The 19,085-nt window shown below is 53.3% G+C and overlaps 6 protein-coding genes across 6 annotated transcripts in view; 4 read left to right on the top strand and 2 right to left on the bottom strand.

Moving 5' to 3' along the window:
- The window catches only part of VDAG_03872 (GA4 desaturase), a gene marked incomplete at both ends in the record, with an annotated part of 1,567 nt that extends 961 nt beyond the window's left edge, over positions 1-606 (bottom strand). Inside the window, 2 exons of the mRNA XM_009653956.1 lie at positions 235-280; positions 478-606. Coding sequence (XP_009652251.1) covers positions 235-280; positions 478-606 — 175 coding nt within the window. The remainder of the gene's footprint in view (positions 1-234; positions 281-477) is intronic.
- Positions 607-1,242: 636 nt separating this feature from the next.
- VDAG_03871 (short chain dehydrogenase/reductase family) lies at positions 1,243-2,182 on the top strand (the record flags this gene model as incomplete). The annotated part of the gene is made up of 3 exons (XM_009653955.1): positions 1,243-1,339; positions 1,397-1,857; positions 2,033-2,182. 3 exons carry the CDS (start codon positions 1,243-1,245, stop codon positions 2,180-2,182), a joined length of 708 nt encoding a protein of 235 aa, XP_009652250.1.
- A 1,016-nt stretch (positions 2,183-3,198) lies between these two features.
- Positions 3,199-4,774, top strand: VDAG_03870 (8-amino-7-oxononanoate synthase; the record flags this gene model as incomplete). The annotated part of the gene is made up of 3 exons (XM_009653954.1): positions 3,199-4,069; positions 4,115-4,257; positions 4,346-4,774. The coding sequence occupies 3 exons, from the start codon at positions 3,199-3,201 to the stop codon at positions 4,772-4,774; spliced, it is 1,443 nt and encodes a 480-aa protein (XP_009652249.1).
- A 383-nt stretch (positions 4,775-5,157) lies between these two features.
- VDAG_03869 (fluG) lies at positions 5,158-6,525 on the bottom strand (the record flags this gene model as incomplete). The annotated part of the gene is made up of 1 exon (XM_009653953.1): positions 5,158-6,525. The coding sequence occupies one exon, from the start codon at positions 6,523-6,525 to the stop codon at positions 5,158-5,160; it is 1,368 nt and encodes a 455-aa protein (XP_009652248.1).
- Positions 6,526-7,610: 1,085 nt separating this feature from the next.
- Positions 7,611-8,707, top strand: VDAG_03868 (uncharacterized protein; the record flags this gene model as incomplete). Its single annotated transcript, XM_009653952.1, has 3 exons — positions 7,611-7,905; positions 7,960-8,505; positions 8,574-8,707. 3 exons carry the CDS (start codon positions 7,611-7,613, stop codon positions 8,705-8,707), a joined length of 975 nt encoding a protein of 324 aa, XP_009652247.1.
- A 1,189-nt stretch (positions 8,708-9,896) lies between these two features.
- VDAG_03867 (multidrug resistance protein mdtG) lies at positions 9,897-11,414 on the top strand (the record flags this gene model as incomplete). The annotated part of the gene is made up of 1 exon (XM_009653951.1): positions 9,897-11,414. One exon carries the CDS (start codon positions 9,897-9,899, stop codon positions 11,412-11,414), a length of 1,518 nt encoding a protein of 505 aa, XP_009652246.1.
- Positions 11,415-19,085: the final 7,671 nt, after the last annotated feature.

Below are 19,085 nucleotides of genomic sequence, written 5' to 3'. Positions count from 1 at the left end.
TTCGAAGCGCGTGTCGCAAAACTCCGTGATGTCAGGAAGATGGAAGTTGTGAGGGCTTGGTTGTGGAGTATGTCCTTCGGCAACATAACGTAGCTTCGCTTTTGTCAGGGCTGTGGCGGGACGACTTTGCCCGGCCTGGACAGCAACTGCGGCGATCATGGCGAGTCAGGTTTGGATGCTCTTCTCACCACGCCAGTAGCATTGAAAACGGCAATTTTCCAAGAGAAGACCTACTAGCATTTGCTATGACGAGCTTGAAGATTAGTGATCGAGTTGTTATCTGTAAATTGAATCACCATAATCGTCTCCGTCGCGATGTCGGCAGGTTGTGGGAGTGTAGGAATCAAACTGTAGCACAGAGCCGCGTATCGATGCAATCGCTTCTCCTTGGTTCATCTAGACCCAGAAAAAGACATCATCACATCTGTGGTGTTTCTGACCGGTTGCCTGCATTGTTCAACTGATGCAGCCGAGCACGATGGGCTGGAATGTCTGTGTCGGATGCCTCTCGTCCAACCATCCGCTCTGTGCGAATTCCTTCATCGAGGAGCGAGAGTGCGAGGCAAGCATGATACTGCAACCGTGGTTCACCTTGGCGACTGCCATACTGGAACTACCTAGAGCGAGGAGCAATCAGGTCACTCTGGCGGAGCTCGTACTGCATACGCGTGCCGCCGGAGTCACACATGTCCCTTTTCGTCGAGCATTGACAGCACTTGCAGCAAGCCGAGCACAGTGGCCGAATTGCAGGCATCCCGTCCATCTACCCGACCGCTAAAACTATCCGGGGTTTAGGGTGTCTCACCGATGAATATCCCGGATAACTGCAGGTCACAGCTACACGATGACCCGGGAGTCTTTCGGTAGCCGGCCGCTGCGGATCGTCTTCCCGATCCGTGAGACGGTGCTGTGTTCCCCCCACGTAAAACTACGAACCAACCTCTGAGAAGTTTAATATGCATGAGTTAATCCCGCTTCAGTGTGCGAAATGATGCTTTACGTCCAAATCGATGGAGCCTGGCCGAGTGGCAGGCCGCTGACATTGCACGACGTCGGCGTTCGTGTTGGGTTGGCGGAATAGAGATCGAAGAAGACAAACAAACTGCGTAAGATTGTTTTGTCATCCACGGCTTCTCCTCGGTATGCCAGGCATCTGTGGTTGATGAATATATGGACTACAGGTTGAAGCAAGAGATCTCGCGCTTGTACAAGCTGAATCTTTCATCATTCCTGCAGCCCCCAATGGCTTCAACCAGAATGGAAAGCCCTGCAACATTACAAGCCGGAAACCTCTTCAGCGTAACAGGACTCATCGCAGTCGTGACAGGTGGCGGCACAGGTATGCTCGGAAACAACAACATCGAGCCAGAATTGGCGTGCTAAACCTCCTGCTTAGGCATAGGCCTTCTTATAACCAAAGCACTGGTTGCCAATGGGGCCACTGTTTATATATTGGGAAGGCGCGGCGATGTTTTGAGGCAGGCCGCTCAGAGTATAGGTGTTGAGGCTGTGAAGCCGGTTATTTGCGATGTCACTTCCAAGGCAAGCCTCACATCCGCCGTAAACGTGATCTCGGCGGATACCGGATACATCAATCTGCTCATCTGCAACGCCGGCATCAGTGGTCCGCAAACGCATCTACCATCTTCAGAGCACCAGATATCAGTCGAAGATTTCTCACGTGTCAACATGGACGTGTCGATTGAAGACTATACCCGAACCTTCAGGGCGAATGTTGTTGCAACCTGGTACACTACCATGGCCTTCCTAAGGCTCCTAGACGCCGGCAACAGAAAGGGCAACGTGCGGCAGAAATCTCAGGTAGTGGCTATCACGTCCATAGCCGCTTTCAACAAGGTAGGTAATCACGAGAGCTCGTCTCATGGGGGCTCATGGATAATGACCAGAACGCAACAGGTTAACACGGCCGGATTCGCTTACAGCCAGTCCAAGGCGGCATGCACGCACCTGATGAAGAATTTAGCTGTTGCACTTCCAAGGTGGGAAATACGAGCAAACATGATATGCCCAGGACGTCAGTACTTTGAGCTTTCCTCTTCCTTCGTCATTCATTGTAGCTCACTTTGAATCTCCAAGTATACCCGAGCGAGATGTCCGGCCCCATTATAGACCGAGGGGGAATTGGAAGAGACATGGTACCCCTGGAGAGGGTAGGAAATGAAGAGGATATGGCCGGAGCGGTGCTGTATCTTGCTTCTAGAGCTGGTGCCTATTGTAATGGGTCTATAATCATGACCGACGGGGGAAGACTAGGCAATTTCGCGTCTACATTTTGATGTGCAGAGATGCTTTCCACTTGGCTACCGTTTTCTCTTGAAATATACCACAAGATCAGGACAAATCGCCATATCTCCTCCCTCGTGATACTTTTTCCCTCACTTGAACCTGTAGTATTCCTAGATATATTGAGATGGGCTCTAATGGTAGCCTGGAAACGGGACTGTGACGGGTTTTTTTAAGTCCTACAGCAGGCCTTTGTGCTGTCACGGCATCCCCTTGATAGACTATGACAATGCGCAGAATAAAGGCTTCTCATACGTACCTTGGTGTCGTCAATATGGAACATTACATGATCCATTGGCTGCGATGGACGTATAGAAGTCTGGAAGTTCCAGTAACAACGCATGGTCGGCTTCGCATTTACTCCGTCCTGTATCCATGGCCACCAGCATGTAGTATGTGGTGTGACTATCATGTATAGGTTCAAGATTGATCATCAGGGGTGTCTCAGCTCTTGCCGATGTCGTGATTCAGGGGAACTTCGCCGGATACGGAAATGGGCAGCTAGCTTTCTTGTTTTCTGGCGTTGCGCTATGCGAGACGAAGATCGTCCTGCATATGCATTACAAACCCATAGAGCGCAGGAGATTACCTTGAATCCAAGAGTCTCTTGGCAGAATACGCGTCGGCACGGGAGTACTCTTAGTGGCTGCATATGCGCTCAAGAAAGCATGTTGACGGGCCGTGACTTGGGGCAACACAGTGATGATGAATTTCTGTCTTCCGTCCTAGGCTTAAGAGTGGAATCACAAGTATTATAAATTCCTCTCTTGGGACTGTGCTCCAATCTCATGTCCACAGCTTCATACCACTCGCTGTCCGTGTTGCCCAGCATCTCGCACCAAATCAACTCCCTATCTTATCTGAATCCATTCATTTTCCATAAATTCTCTAATCATGTACTACCAAGAGATGCTCAACGACTGGCTCAAGGACCATGTCCTTCAGGCTCCATACATGAAGGATGAGCCTGCCTTTTATCGCAACATTGAGAAGCACCTCGATACCCTCCGAGCTGACTTCAGGCTCTCTACAGCAAAACCTCGCTGGGACGATACTGTTATTGATTGGGCGTCTAGCGACTTCCTCTCACTGAACCGTACCGGCCGGATTCGAGACGCCTACCTCAAAGAAATGACTAAGCATGGCGAAGACTGGGACCTCAGTGCTGCAGGCTCTCGCCTTCAGTACGGAAACTACAGCTACTTGATCGAGGTCGAGAAGCAGGTTGTCGAGTTCTTTGGCTCCGAAACTGCCTTCATTGGTCACTCGGGCTTCTTGTGTAACGTTGGCATCATTGGCGCCGTTGCACTGCCTGGTGACTGTTACCTCTACGACGAACTGGTCCATGCCTCAACCCACGAGGGCATGAAGCTCAGCCGGGCATCTCACAAGGTCTCCTTCGCCCACAACGACGTGCTCTCTCTGCGTACGAATCTGAAAATACTCCGGGACGAACATCCAGAGTTCAAAGCTGGTACCAAGTCAATCCTCATTCTTGTAGAATCTATCTACAGTATGAATGGAGACGTTTGCCCTCTCAAGGAGTTCGTTCAGGCAACTAAAGAGATTTTCCCTCTCGGTAACGCACAGTTTGTCATAGACGAGGCACACTGCGTCGGCGTCCTTGGACCTAAAGGTCGGGGACTGGTCTCGATGCTCGGCTTGGAGAAGGAAATTGCAATCCGGGTCCATATGTGTAGCAAAGCTATGGCCTCGACTGGGGGTAAGTATTCATCTGCCTCCCTCCCCCACCCCTACCTCCCCGATCGCGTGGGTGACTGCTTTTGTGCTGACCATCTGTGGCCTGCAGGTTTGATCTTGTGCAACAAGACCATCCGTGCCGTGATCATGAATCAGATGCGGTTCGCCGTTTACAGTGGCGCTCCATCGTTCCCCATGGTCGCCTCCATCAGGGCCGGCATCGAACTGCTCTCTACCGGAGCAACGATCAATGTATGTATGACACATATCTACGTCAATTCCCACCACTCTCGCCTCTGGGAGTTAAGCAACATTCATTGACAATGGTTTCACGAAACAGGAGCAGCAGAACATCCAAGACATTGTAGCCTACTTTTTCGAGAAGCTAACCACTAATATGGAGTGGCAACGAGCTAAATCTGCGGGCCTCCTTTCATGTCCCCTCTCGGAAGGCTGGGAGCAGCGCGTCTACCATACGCATATCGTACCCATCTGGACTAAGCCGCGCCACGAGCAGTATCTGTTCTTCCACATGATGTCGGAAAACATGAATGCCTACAGCTTCGCATATCCGGTCGTCCCAAAGGGCAAAAGCCGTGTTCGCATGGTTTTTCATGCCCACAACACCAAGGCCGACGTCGACAAGACGGTCAGCACTATAGCCGAGTGGGTCAGGGAGATGCTCGATATCGAACAGGACCAGTCGGCAGAATATGTCCCTCGCATCGCTAGCGAGGTGTACGGCATGAAGGCCGCGGTCAGGGGTTAATAGCGGCCGTGATGAATTTGAGAGGTGTACTGGCTGGTCAATGCTGCGACTGGCGCAGGCGCGATTTCGAGCCCAGCCCCGACAGATAGGTAGCTTTACTGTGAATCCAAGTGTTTGATTGCCAGCGCGCCCTCATGAGTCTAATGCCAAGGCTATTCTTGATGGATTCCCTTGGTGGGAACTTCACTTTCGCACATCCATTGCCACTATATTCCGCTTACATGGCAGGGGCTTTTCTCACGGGCTGATGGTGGGTTACGCCATGTGGGCCGTATCTGTTGACACGCGAGCTTGACAGTCCGATGCTAAGAGGAAGAAGAAGAAGAAGAAAAAGAAGAAGAAGACCGATTGTAGAGCAATGGCTTTCCTTAGAATCTGGCATTTCAATATCTCTCTATGATCCATTGTCTGCGCCTTTCCTCTGTCATTGAATCCATCATGTGCATCTCGCCATTCTTAACGTCCGTATATCTCTTTACGACCTCGTGTCCCAAGAACTCCTTCAGCACCTCATTTCTTTGCAGAGCATCGAGAGCCTCTCCCAAGTTCTTGGGAAATCTAACCGTCACACCAAGCTCTTGTCGCTGCTCAGCCGTAAGTTTTGCTGGATCGATGGCACAGTCGCGCCAAGTCAAGGGCTCCCCCTTGGCCAAGCCATCTGTCCCGGCTGCAAGTATGCCTGCTACAGCTATGTAGGGGTTCGCCAGACCATCCAGGGTTTTCATCTCCCAGTGGCTGTCTACACACTTTCGCAGTGGTGCCTCCTTGTTCTGTGTACCCCACGTTACCCAACGGCCACCGGCCCAGAAGCTATCAACCATACGTTCGTAGCTCGCAGGATTGGCATAGGCCAAAGCAATAAGGGCTGGGTAATTTTTGAGAATACCTGCATAGAAGCTTTCGTAGACCTTGGGCGCATTCCCGCCAGGGGAGCAGATCGATATGTGTACATGAGAGGCAGAGCCACTGCCTCCAGCAAAGGGCTTAGGATGCAGTGTCATGTGGAACCCATTCCGCATGGCCACGGCTTCGACAATGTGACGGGTCCGCAGCAGCGTATCACATGCTTCCAGAGGCGGCAGCGGCGGCAGGACAATTTCGTACTGTCCTGGGCCCGTTTCGGTGTGAAGCTGCTCGATCTCGACGCCTGCGCCATGTAGGGTGTCGAGGAGCTCGTCAATTATGCTGTTGAAGCTTCCTTCTCGGCCACAGTCGGCGATTGCTCTAGCCAAAGACCATCCGTGAGCAACGTTACGCAGCGCATGTGGTTGGTTCTCTCCGCAGGTCTCAAGGATCACGAACTCGAGCTCAAAGCCAAGCAGAAACGATAGACCATGTAACTCTGCCGATTCAAGAGTATTGCGGAGAAGTGTTCGGGGGCAAAGATCAACGTCAGATCCGTCCTTGTGTTTGAAGTCAAGGAATACTGATGCATGGCCCGAAACAGGACCTCGCCTCAGAGACAGCCAGTCTGGAAAAGCTTCATACATCCCAGTACAGGTGATCTCCGGAATTAAGGCGTCCGTTTGGAGCATTCCAAGGCTGGCCTTGGTGGTAGGTAAACTCAAGGGCTCGCCGCACTCCAGTAAAGCTAGCACCCGCTTTATGGGGACCATGCGACATCTTGCGGTCGACGTATAGTCATGCCAGCAGAGCCGGAGCCACTTGCTGTTGAGCTTTCGCAATTGCTGCACGACAGCAGTGGCCTCGGTAGACCCGTTGGTGCCACTACTCCCGTTGGAGGAAGACATTGTTTAAGGGATTTGATAGAAGTGTTTTTTAATCTGATAGTATATAGCAGACAAATTCTGGTGATGGAGGTTCAGAATGCTGTTCCAAAGTTGGGCCGTGAAAACCACCAGTGCCTTGACGAAGAAGGGGTAGATATATGTTTGTTCGGCCAAGGCCGCGTTGAATGTGCAAATGATGCAACTGCCTCTCTCGATCACCTGCAATATCCCTGTGTTCCCTATATCCGCATTGTATCCCAGGTTCAGGCCGGCGCTTTCTTGTGCCATTTGAATGTCTCAGTACTCTGCAATCAGTAACCCAGGTGTGTGGTCAAACACGAGTACAGGCATCCGCATCCCTTGCTTCTAAGAACCTGTCGATAGGAGGAAGAATTAGTAAGTATTGTCAGTAAACAGCATATGAAAGCAGGCGATGCAAAGGAAGTCATTCTCGATTATAAGATTATGAAAGAAAGATGTAGGGCTTATAAGACCAGTGAACTGGCACAGGTGCCATCAACTGGCATGTTACGTATCGACAGACCAATCTTCAACCGCCAGTTCATCATTTATAATAGTACACCTCCTCATATATGATGGCATGTATACTCTTGTTTTCCCTAACCGTCGTAATTTTAGAGGGATATGTATTGCTTCTCCCCTATTCTCCCACTTGAAGACCGTCGCATCCATATCCCGATTGGACCATGACGTATTGGTGTCTGTCATTTTAACGTGTATCGCTTGGCGACATATTTGTGTTCCGTACACGAGTACTCGTATGACAAGAGACTAAAAGGGGCGCCTTTTTCTCGGTCTGAAGTCTCGGCTCATTTGTCGTGCCCTAGGTGGGACTTCTGCTTGCCGCCGATGAGGTTGTCATGTTCCAATCACTCGACTGATTTCATCCTTGCATGCTGTTGCTTCTTGTCTACGGCCAGCTTGACTCGGCCGGAAATTACTTTACCGTAATATTTTCAAGTAGTCAGGCACTTCTCTCTGTCAGTTATTGGATTGACCAGGGACATGCTCCGTTCTTGACATTCAACTTTTTATCATCAGCACGCATACACTTTAGAAAAAGCAAGACCACAATCAAGCACAATATGGACGCACGCCGTCAATATTCCGCAGAGTTGAAATTCGACGAGCTCCCCGATCCCAAGCGAGTGTGGGCTGGCAACCCAGGCAGCCGAGAGGAAGGCCTCGGTCGGCTCGTCTTGCTGACAAGCGAGCGCACCCGCGACGCTGCCAAGGAGATTGAAACTGGTCAACGTGTCGGCCTCAACTGGGATCTGAGGAAGCTGGAGTATCCAGGCTACGGTCGAATCTCCTGTGGCCATCAGGTGGTGCCCCTCTTGGATGGTATCGCCTTCGATGACGTGTACACCATCAACCCTCGTGAGTAGGTCATCGCCTCTTGCCGAGTCTTGTCACTAACACCGATCGCATTAGAGCAGAGCAGCCAGTGGGACGGTCTTCGGCATTGGGGAATGTTGTCGGATCAAGAGCCCACGAGGCGAGAATGGTATGGCGGCACGACCAAGGCCGAGATCCTGGATCGCACGAGCGACCGTATTGGCATCCATCACTGGGCTCAGGAGGGCATCACCGGCCGCGCTGTACTCATCGACTATGCGTCATGGGCAGACAAACAGGCCATCAATTACTCTACCTTCTCTCTCCATACTATCAAGCTACAGGACATCATCGCCATCGCCGAGGAATCCAACGTCACTTTCAAGAATGGGGATATCTTGCTAATACGAAGCGGCATGATCCGCGAGTGGGAGAAGATGGACGAAGATGCCAGGAAGGCATACCAGGCCCTGGAGTCACCGCATCATGCTGGTCTTGAAGCCACCACGGACGTCCTGCGGTGGGTTTGGGACACCGGAATAGCTGCAGTCGCTGGCGACGCCATCTCCTTTGAGGTCTTTCCGCCACTTGGAGACATCAGCCTCCATGACTACTTCCTCGCTTCTTGGGGTATGCCAATCGGTACGTTCTTAGCCCCTGTTGGTATTTCTACACTTAAAAGCCCATCCGCTGACCACTGCGGAAACCAGGTGAGATGTTCGATTTGGAAAGGCTTGCCGAGACCTGCAAGGAGCTGGACAGGTGGACTTTCTTCTTTGCCTCGATGCCACTTAACATGCCCGGTGGGGTGTCTTCTCCGCCCAATGCGCAGGCAATCTTTTAATCACTTATCACCCCGAGATTGTGATTGTTGGGACGCATGAGACGCGATACTGGGGAGCCAAATTGATGTTACTGAGCATGATAACAAATGCTCCTGGCGCTCTCGCATCCAATGGTCATGTAGGCCAGCCTGATCGACCAGGATGGTTCTATCCCACGCTATTTAATGCTGCAACTGCAGTTCGGGCCTCATAAGTTAATAATAATGTGGTTTCTCTCTTTGCCCTAGGTCAGTGTTGTGTACCTTCGAGGATATCCAACATGAGCACAGAATCATCCAATGCACTTTACGTAACTAGCCACAGCATGTCAAAGATTCAAATATCTGTTAGGGTATAGTACAAGCTCGACAGGTAGCGGGTTCAGCCCAAATCTCCATGTCTAGGGACTTGCGTGCCCCTCGCTGAATTTCTGTGTTCAGTACCACCAGATCACAACCGGTCACACCGATAGGTACACCTCGTCAGACCATCAATTTCTACAAGAAGGGGCATTCTTTTGGGATATGTGGTGGCTGAATCTGCAGCCTTGCTCGTTTACTTCACAGTCCTTCGTGTTTTAGTTCTTCTCGTGCGAACATAATGACGTATGGGCTCTGAATGGATGATAGGCTCAGCAGTCGCCTTGGTCATGAGGTTGCAGCCGGTAGTAGCCATAGGAGACTTCAATGCTTCCTGAAGAACCCCCAGCATCGGTTGGGCTTACAATTGAACACTTCTGAGGCTCATCAGATTTGATTATCAAATACAGACACCACGATGAACTCGTCGTGGTCGAGTGGACAGTCTCTCCCTCACTGTCTGCCGACGGCAATTTGTGCTACTTCTCAGGTTTTGCCGAGTGCATTGTGCATCATTGGTCTCGTCGATCTCGACTGTGCTTGTCTACGGTTCGACACTTGTCTGGTATTCGTATCGGTACCAAGTTGGAGCATTGTAACCGTCTGAACTATGACCGGGGCTGTCTCGAAAGGCTACGTGTTTGCTTGTTTGACCCCAGATCGGGTCCAAACGCATATTATAGCGCGTCCGCCCACGTCGAGGTCAGAACGGCATCGTGTTCCCCAAACTGGTTTGGATACTGCTACGACATTCTGCATTCCATCGGTGGCAGCCCTTCCCCGTAACACCACCTCCATATATCCCCGCCCGGTCAACCGGCCAGCCATGAAGCATCATCCGGCAAGAATGATGTCGCGATGCTCCAGCGATGGATCAGCTTCCCGCCGGGCAGAATCAACTCCTCTGCTGGGAAACGGGGCCACAGATGGATCACGTCTATCGTATAACCCTGCCGGATACGACACCAACGAAGCCGCAAGCTTCCAGCCGAGCTCTTCATTGCCGAAAGTGCAAGTTCTCTTGCTATGCTATGCACGTCTGATGGAGCCGCTCGCCTTCTTCTCTATCTTCCCTTACGTGGCCGAGATGGTCCAGCGGAACGGCAACCTGGCGGAATCTGACGTCGGTTTCTACAGTGGCCTGGTCGAGGCGGCCTTCTCAGCGGCGCAAGCTGTGACCCTGCTGCTCTGGGGCACACTAGCCGATCGTTTCGGGCGCAGACCGATGCTCCTGTACAGCCTCGCCGGCATGGCAACCGGCACGGCACTGTTCGGCACGGCTTCGGAGATATCGCACATGATGCTCCTCCGAAGCCTCACAGGTCTATTCTCGGGCGCCAACCTCATCATACGCACCATGATTGGCGAGCTGTGCACGCCGGACTCGCAGGCCACCTTCTTCAGCTGGTATGCTGTTGCCGGGAATCTGGGCGTCTTCATCGGGCCCATCATCGGCGGTGCTCTCGCGGATCCGGCCAGCCAGTATCCCTCGGTCTTTGGGGACAGCGCGTTTCTGCAGCGCCATCCCTACGCCTTGTCTGGTTTCGCCACGGCGGCCATGACCGGCACCGCCGTCCTGATCACCGCCTTCGCGATCCAAGAGACGCTGCCGGAACAGGCAGACGGCAGTCTCTCCAAGGCATGTCAGATAACGCAGCAGGACTCTCCGCCGCCCTCGATGCGGCAGATACTGCAAACGACGCAGGTGCAGGCCGTGCTGGGTGGCTACGCGTATGTCATGTTCATCGCCATCGCTTTCATGGCCATCCACCCCGTCGTGCTGTACACGCCCGTCCACCACGGAGGGCTCGGGCTCTCGACGGCCCAGATCACGGCCTTCATCGCGGCCATCGGCGCCAGCGAGACCGTGTGGCTCATGATTGCATTCCCCCTGCTGCAGCGCCGAGTCGGTACGAAGCGCGTCCTGGTCGTCTGCTCGTGGCTGTGGCCGCTGTTCTTCGTAGGGTATATTGTCACCAGTGCGCTCGAGCGGGAGGGCGAAACCGTCGCTGCCGTGGTTGTGGCCGTGTCCAACATTGTCGTCGGGCCGGGGGCGTTCATGGCCTTGACTGCCGTCCAGCTGGCCGTCAACGAGGCGAGCCCGAGCCCCGGCGTCCTGGGGAAGCTGAACTCGTCGGTTGAGATCCTGTCCAGCATTATCAGGAGCGTTGTTCCAGGCATCGCTACGGCCATCTTCGCAGTCGGGGCGCGAGGCAACATTTTAGGTGGCTATCTAGCTTGGGTGGTCCTCGTCGTGTTCACGATGGGTCTCCCGTTCATCCTAAAGCGGTTCCCTGATGATCGGCGTCCGCTGTCTACCAGGGACTCAGGCAATTGCGGCTGCTGCACCGTAATCGGCTCATCGTAGGACAGGGAAGGCCTCTGAACCTACCTGTTTGATTACAAGAGAGGTGTAGGCTTTGGCAGCCGCTTTGCCGGTCTGTAATGTATTCTATGTATCATGTCCAGTTCGCTTCTCAAGCGGTATTTGTAGTCTGCGACGAAACAAATTGCACAGGGAATCGGAATCATGTCAATGTATCTATTCAACCTTATCATACCGGGCAGATCAGCTATGAGCCCCAACTTGCAATTCTTGGAACGAGAATATGCTAACTCTGGAGGTGCCCTGCTCACACAGTAACCGTCGTGAACCTCACGCACCCGACAACCTCTCTCCAAGAGCCCAGAGCCCAACACTCTGACTCGTGAGGAACCGCCAGTACACAAGAGAGGATCCATGGCTCAGCAAACCATGCTGGCATCGAAAGCAGCAATTGACCGACCGACTGATTGACCGACACCTTCTCCCGAAGGACGTCCATCACAACTCACCTCTTCCTCACGACGAATAAGCAAGCGCCACACGACACGCGCCCACCAGGCCAGGGTTCGCAGCAGCCCGTGACGTCCTCCCAAGATAGCAGCACAGCACACGCCGACAGTCCTTTCTTCTTTTCCTCCCTCTCCAACGACCGGGACGCAAGGTACAAGACACGCCGGGCCAAGCATCAGCTGAGAGAGACGTGGCGTCAGGTACCATTACATCCTCCCTCTTCGGTCTTCATGAGGCGAGAAAAGAACTCGCGGTCAAGCTCTCTCCCCTGTCCCGACCTTCGCATTATCTCAAATCAAGAATCCCGACATGTTGAGAGATAGCGAGCGGTTTTTTTTGGGGGGAGTTTTTTTTTTCTTTCCGTCTTGCTCATCACTTCACCCACACAATCCATATGCGTGCAGTGTGGCGCTTCTTTTCTCGCCGGAGACGCCCGCCAACACGAGCGCCACAACGAGACATCGCCTGCTGCGCGAGAGCGGCCTTGCTGTCGAGAAAAGCCTGCGCCCAGACCGAGAGAAATGCGGTTGTGCATCAATTTCTCGGGGACCGAGGCTGACAGCGTCGCATTCAACGCTTGCGAATTAGAAACAAGGGGGGGGATGCGGCATCACAGTGGGCAAGGCCGCACGTTTGCGAAATGCCACCGTCCCCTTCGTTAAGCGGGAGGACGGCTATTTTATCTGCCCTTATAGGCTATTCGCTCTACCCGACTAGGGCAAATGCATACTAGATAAGGGTTAGGTTCTATATATAGCTCTACCACTTAAACTAGCTAGCGTAATTGTATACCTCTACTCGTCTCGTATATATATAAGTCTCTTATAGAGTCTCTTAATAATATATAAGCTATAGATTAACTATAATTAGCTAATAGAGTAATATAAATAGCTTACTATAACTCTATAATTATTAATACCTTTAAGTATAATAATACTACTAAATACGCTTATTCTAAGCCCTCTAAATATTACTAATACTTTATTTTATCGTTAAAAAAAGCCTCTATAATACCTCCTTTACCGAGCCTATAATTAAGGGTCCTATCGTCTCCTTTATTATAGATATATAGTACCTCTCTACGATTATAGCTAGAGATTATAGTAAATAATAGGGAGGATTCTAAATAGCCTCTAATTAAAGCTATAATCTTTCTAATATCCTAAATTATTATATAAAAAGATTAATACTAGCTACCTTAGGCTGCTAAGGGCTATTACTACCTATTTAGTAACTTACTTACTTTACTAGAAACTCAAAAGTATAAGAGACGAGTAAAGGTATATACTTGCCCTAGCTATTTAGGTAATAAAGCTATATTTCTAGCTAATCCCCTATCTAGCGTGCACTTACCCTAGTCGGGTAGAGCGAATAGCCTATAAGGGCAGAGAAAATAGCCATCCTCTATTCAATATCCTAAGGGAAATACGCCGGATCGTCCGCTTAGTCGCCATGGAAAGTCTACGTTGCGCTACTTTCAGCCTCGTCTCCTCATGCACTGTGTCCAGAGCCTGATCCGAGCGATGTGAACCTCGCTACCTCTCCCCCCCTGGTCGCGATCTTCACTGGATGGGAGAGCCAATTCCGGGGACGAGATACCGCCCGAGATGACGAAACAAGCCGTGCTTCTCCAAGAGATTGAAATCATGGACACTACCTGGTGATAACTGACCATGATTCAGAGTTCGAGCGGACTACCGCTTCAGCGCCATGGGCCAATGGGCTATGGCCGTGCACGTCGCGGCACGGGAGGAAGGGAGGGCGGGCAACGGGATTACAAGCAGCACCATCAGACGACCCTGCTGTAGATTCGGCATTTACATCAAGTCAGACGGTGATGGGGGAGCGGGTTGAGGCCAGACGAGGCTCGTCATATCCCACCTCATCTCTGGACGTTTTTTTGTGCCCTAACCCGATCCCACGGCCATGTCTCAAGGCTCACCAGTTTGCTTCCTCACGTGGGGGAAAAAAAAAACTGAGCATCTGCAATGACTCCAACATGTCGAGTGCAAAGCTCTTCGGGACCACACCTCCACCACGGCCCAGCTAATGCAAGGTACCTCGCCAAAAGTGTCTCAGCGCTGCCTACTGTCCATGTTCTCGAATCCAGCACCTGCGCAGGTACCTGGCGAATGTGTGTGCGTAAAAGTGTGTGAGTGGGCTCTCCACCAACTCTGGCGCAAAGCTTATTCTTTTCTCGGTTGGCGAATAGCAACCCACCCTCTCTCTTTGCTTGCCCAGGCACGCTTTGCGGTGCACCGCGCAAAGAAGGGCATGCGTAGAAAGCAAGCCCAACAAAAAAGCATCTTGGTGTGCGCTCAACCGAGGCCGAGGCGAGGCAATCGCGATTGAAGACTTTTCGATGGCCGTGATGGTTGTGAGGGGTATGCGTGTGCGATGCGTGCAGGGTCTTTGCCGTCCGTAGTGGCCTGGCCTAAACCTGCTGCAGACAGGTTTTCATGGAGCAGCTGGAAGAGGCGGCAAGGCTTGTGACGACTCTGAAGGCCAGACCAGCCTATGCCGAAGGCAAATGCAATGGCAAAGACAAAAGAACCATACTATGAGTACTGAAATGGGAAGTTGTCATGACCCGCACGTCGCCAATCGAGGCTGTTCGCCGGCTCCTTTGGATGCGACACGGTCAAACGTTGCTGAACAGCCCTGGTCGAGGCACCCATCCTTCAGGATTTCCTTGGCGTCGAATCGACGTACAGCCATCGGTCCGTCGTACTGAAAGGCATTGTGCCGCTGAGGCACACAGCACTAGGCATGGTGACCTTGGTTAATCCCTGTAACAAGCTCTGTCGCAGGCCACCGGTCTCGACCGCTGCCTTTGAAGGTTCGAGTCCGCGTTGAGCACTCGCCTCAATGCGACCATGAGCATCCTCTGTGTGCAGAAAGACACACGTCGCCCTGAGGAGAAGGTGACCCTGAACACAGCAAGTGACCGGCTGTGTAATCGCCAATCAGAGACATGTGCAGGGCACCAATTGGCACCGCACCATCGTAATCTCTCCATCACCACCTGGCCTGTCGGATCGACTCGACTCGACAAAGCAGGGCGCGACGCGACGTGTCTGTGTGAGGCAAGCCACCAGTAATTGCTGAAAATCAACGAGGCCGTGAAACTGGCCTTGCAAGTCCAAGCGAGACGGCCTCTTCCTCTATCCCGTTCTCTCTAGCCCCGCTCTTTTGTGTTCTGGGAGACGTGGCACGGCGGTTGAAGCCTCCCGCCGGTTGTACACCATGTAACTGACAACGGTACAGCCGGAAAGATGCACAGGTGAGGTACAGGTACGGTACTGACAGACTGCACGTCTATTGGTGTGACAGCGAGGCTCCAACACGTTGACCGGCCCTTGGCGCCTCGCCAGCGAGATTTTTCGATGCACCTCGGATCAACTCTGCAGCTTGACCGGTGAGGTTCCTCGCTTGCGACGGAGCTGTACCAAGTTACCGCAGCTTGTCAATCTTTATGTGTGGCAGGAAGAGGCACTATTCATCTGACTTGTTGAAAATGCTGTGCTAGGCGGCCCTCCTTGAAGCGGCGCAGGCATCGCCCTGACGTCTCATTATGCCTGAAGTGTGAGGCACATCCCGTTGGGCACTCGCCCAGCGTCAAAAGGTAACGAAGACTGCTTCGCGCGATGATGATGCCTGGGGACTGAAAACGGTCATCGTCGATGCTAACAGGAACAGGTAGCGATCAACACGTGGTGACCTCATGGCAGGCCAATTGAGTTGGGGTGGACAGGGGATTCTTACCAGACGGACCCACGTTCGTGGGTACTTGGTCTACCAACAGTTCTCTCCTAAAGAGCGTAATCGGCCAGCAAGGCCCAGTTTTCAGCCTGAGTCAGTGACGCTAAATTGCCCACCCTGGGTGTTTGCGGACGGAGGAGGCCATGGGGGCTGTCCCGAGTGCCATGTGGGCAGCGGACGGCGGACGGCGGACGGCGAACAGTCGCTCTTGTGATGAGGGGTTCAGGGCCTAGAAGCGCATGAAGGCCGGAGACTGGCGGAGTTGGTAGTTGCAACGGAGAGACGGCTTTTCCTCCTTGGCCAGGCCCAGCAGCAGGAGGGGTTGAGGGGCGGGGCGGACGTCCGATGCAGTGAGATAACTTCGCAAGAGGGCCTGTTGTGTGTGGCTCGTCCCCATAACGTGGAGTCGAGGGCGAGAAACAGGTGAGCGCCATATGTAGGGCAAGATCAGACGAGAGTTGTCCACGGCGGTTCTATTCCGGACCGGAAGCGCGGAGTTTGTTGTGAGTCCTCGCTGATCAAACTCAGTAGACGTGTGGGCGTGGGCGTGGGCGTGGGCGATTGGGGTCATGAACGATTCGGAAGGAGAGAACAAGTCCTGTTGTTGACATCCGCCGTTGATGACGCAGCTAACCCAGTAGATAGGGTCCTTTGATTTAACGATGGTGGTCTGTGGTAACGCATTGGCCGTCGCCCTGATGCGGCCTGGCTCTGTTGACATGTTTTGACAGGTTGCGGTGCATGATTTGGCATGTTCTGACAGCCCGTCTAATGAAAACAACCCGCGGCACCGCGGCTGCAACCTGGGGCCTAGGATGTTCAGTGGGAGAACTGAAGCACTGTACCAGAGTACCGCCACTCCTGCGTCCTTGACACCGAAGTCTATATGTGAACTTCGGATCACCTCACCGGAGCTCCGGGCTCTCCATAGTAGTTTTGCCGTATGAGGGTTCCTGAATTGAAGGACGAACAGCGACGGCTCGAATCCCCATTTCCACGTCTATTGAGCCCTCGTGGGCCTTCGGTGCCATGCGTATCGGGGTATTGTGGTGTGTCTTCCCCTCCCGTCCATCGTCAGCCATACTGCATCGGGCACCTGTCACACTCAAGCGAGCGACTGGGCATCGCGCCAGAACCAGCGTCGTGGTGCAGCCATGCATATGCTGGAACGGAACTTGAACTGGCGAAGAACAAGCCCATTTGGTTGCGGCAGGAGGGAACGTGAAGGACCCTGACCATGGTGGCGGCATTTTCAAAGTCTGACGCCACAGTGTCGGCGCGAAATGACACGCTTTTCCGCTGGCTAGAGTGTCGCGACGATTCCGCTACGGACGGATGAAGTGTCATGGACCTTGACCGTTGCCGGCTCATTCGGGAGTGCCAATGGCTGTTGAGGCAGCTCCTGCCAACTACAGCTTTCGGCACCTGCCCGTCTGGGTGAAGTATGTCGCCGTTCATCGTGTCACAGTGACGATTACTAACAGTGATGGCGACGGCGACTGTGACGTTGACTCTGTGGAGGCATAGGAATGGAGCACCGCCAGACGAAAAAGTGGTCATCAGTGAGTAGGGAGAGCCACTCTAGGGCGCTTGTCCATGCTGGGAAAAGGCGTCGTCGAGGGTCCAGACCTTGCGATCATCGGCGCTCACTGGGGCGAAATGTGGAAGACGTGGCCAGGATGAGGATTGACCGTCTTGGATCTGATCCCGGTCCTGTTGATGTGGATGTCTGTCGGCTCACCTGAGAGACGCATGGGTCAATTGCCGGCTGGGAGCAGGCGTCAGCGAGTATGTAATTTACTTGTAGGTACTGAACAATGTACCATGTAGGCTTTGAGGAAGCTGTTCGACCACCCTTCATCAAGCTGTAGCGCGCGCTGGTCCAGCGTTTGAAGGTTAGGCCTCGCTTGCTCCCAAGCACAAATCAAATGGGAGGGACTGAAGTGCCGGCAGTGTCTCATAGCCACATCGTCATGGTTGATAGTTAGAGACTATCCAAGTCACCGCCCTGTCAGCCGTTGCAGAGAATAGGCTGGCTGCCAGGCTAGCCACCAGACTCAGACGCTGCTGCTGACTCCCTTCCTCGCTTGGGACCCCCCCTCTAGGGCGTGGAAGGTCAGAGAACAAATTTGGGCCAAACGCCGAGTGCGAGCCGTGCCCACTGTCTATGGGCTTGGAGCCGCGGCGCCCAATCGTAAGAGTCCCAGCACCGGCAGAGACCTCAATCGAAGCGCGACGCCGGCGCAGTCGGGCAATGCTGTCAGTGGCTGGGCGGCCAGACAGGGCCGAGGAACGAACCAGGGGGACGACCCAGGTTTGGCCGAGGACCCAAGCAGACCGACGCGGACCACGGCGGGTGGATCCCGAGGGCTCGTGAAGCTCCTCTACCCTAGCGAAAGTTTTTTCCCCCCCTGGTATCCTGGTATCCTCGAAGGTTGGGCCGCCTGGGCAAGAACAAAAGTGCGAGGCCAAGACAGGGGAGGGTGGGCGATCGAGCCCGGGACGATGGGAACAGGACAGCCGCTGCAACGGTCTGGGTTTGTGTTCTTTGTTTGTCCGTACACAACACACTCTCTGTCGATTCGGGGCCAAGATGGCTGGGTAATCCTCCCTCGAAAGTATGGGATCTCGTATCGTGAGTTGAGTGGGTGTGGGGTGGGGGATTTTGCGATGCAGAAGAGGGCGCCTGGGCGAAAAGTGATGAAACCGGCGGCTTTTCGCAGCTGAGAGAGCTGCTGAATCATCAGCAGAAGACCCGATTAACACGGTACCGACAACTGTGTTGCCAAAAGCATTGTAGTGAAAGAGACAACAAGTGCCATGTACAGTAGCTGGGCTGGTAGACACAGAGTCATGTGTTTCATCTCACTGTGTCTTGTCGCCCACCACTTGGTTGGTATTTTTCCCCCATGTCGCAGTCAGTCGAGAGGTTTTCCCCCCCCCCCCCCCCAGCGCGGAGCTCGAACCCCCCAGTCGCATCCGACAACGTTCCCGTCAGTGGTGAGGTGACAAGCTGGGGTCCGCCATCCCAGGACGACTGGGAATGGAACTTCGTTACGCGGGCCTTGTCGTGGACTTCCAGCCTCTGGTCTGGCGACGTGACAGTCGGTGTACAAGTACCATGGCAAAGTACGACGTACATGGTAAGTGACTTGATCATACCTACTCAGCGTCAGCCGTCGACTGCCTGCGCCAAACGACGAATCCCGCAGGCACAAGCTCCGTGTCTCACCAGAGAAAGCCTTTCCCTTTCCCATCCGCCAACACAGTCTGATCGCCACCGTTCTTCAGCGGGCTTCCAGCTTCCAGAGTCAGTTGCCGTGCGACAAGCGACTTTCGAACACCCGAGGACTCACTTGGTGTCCGACTCCCGGCTTCTGGTGAGGGGCCTAAAAAGAGCCTTGCAAAACTCTTTTGCGCACCGCAAGGGCTCTGAGCACT

Source organism: Verticillium dahliae, genomic scaffold (assembly GCF_000150675.1).
Source record: "Verticillium dahliae VdLs.17 supercont1.6 genomic scaffold, whole genome shotgun sequence".
NCBI lineage: Eukaryota > Fungi > Ascomycota > Sordariomycetes > Glomerellales > Plectosphaerellaceae > Verticillium > Verticillium dahliae.
This window is presented reverse-complemented; position numbering and strand designations above follow the sequence as displayed.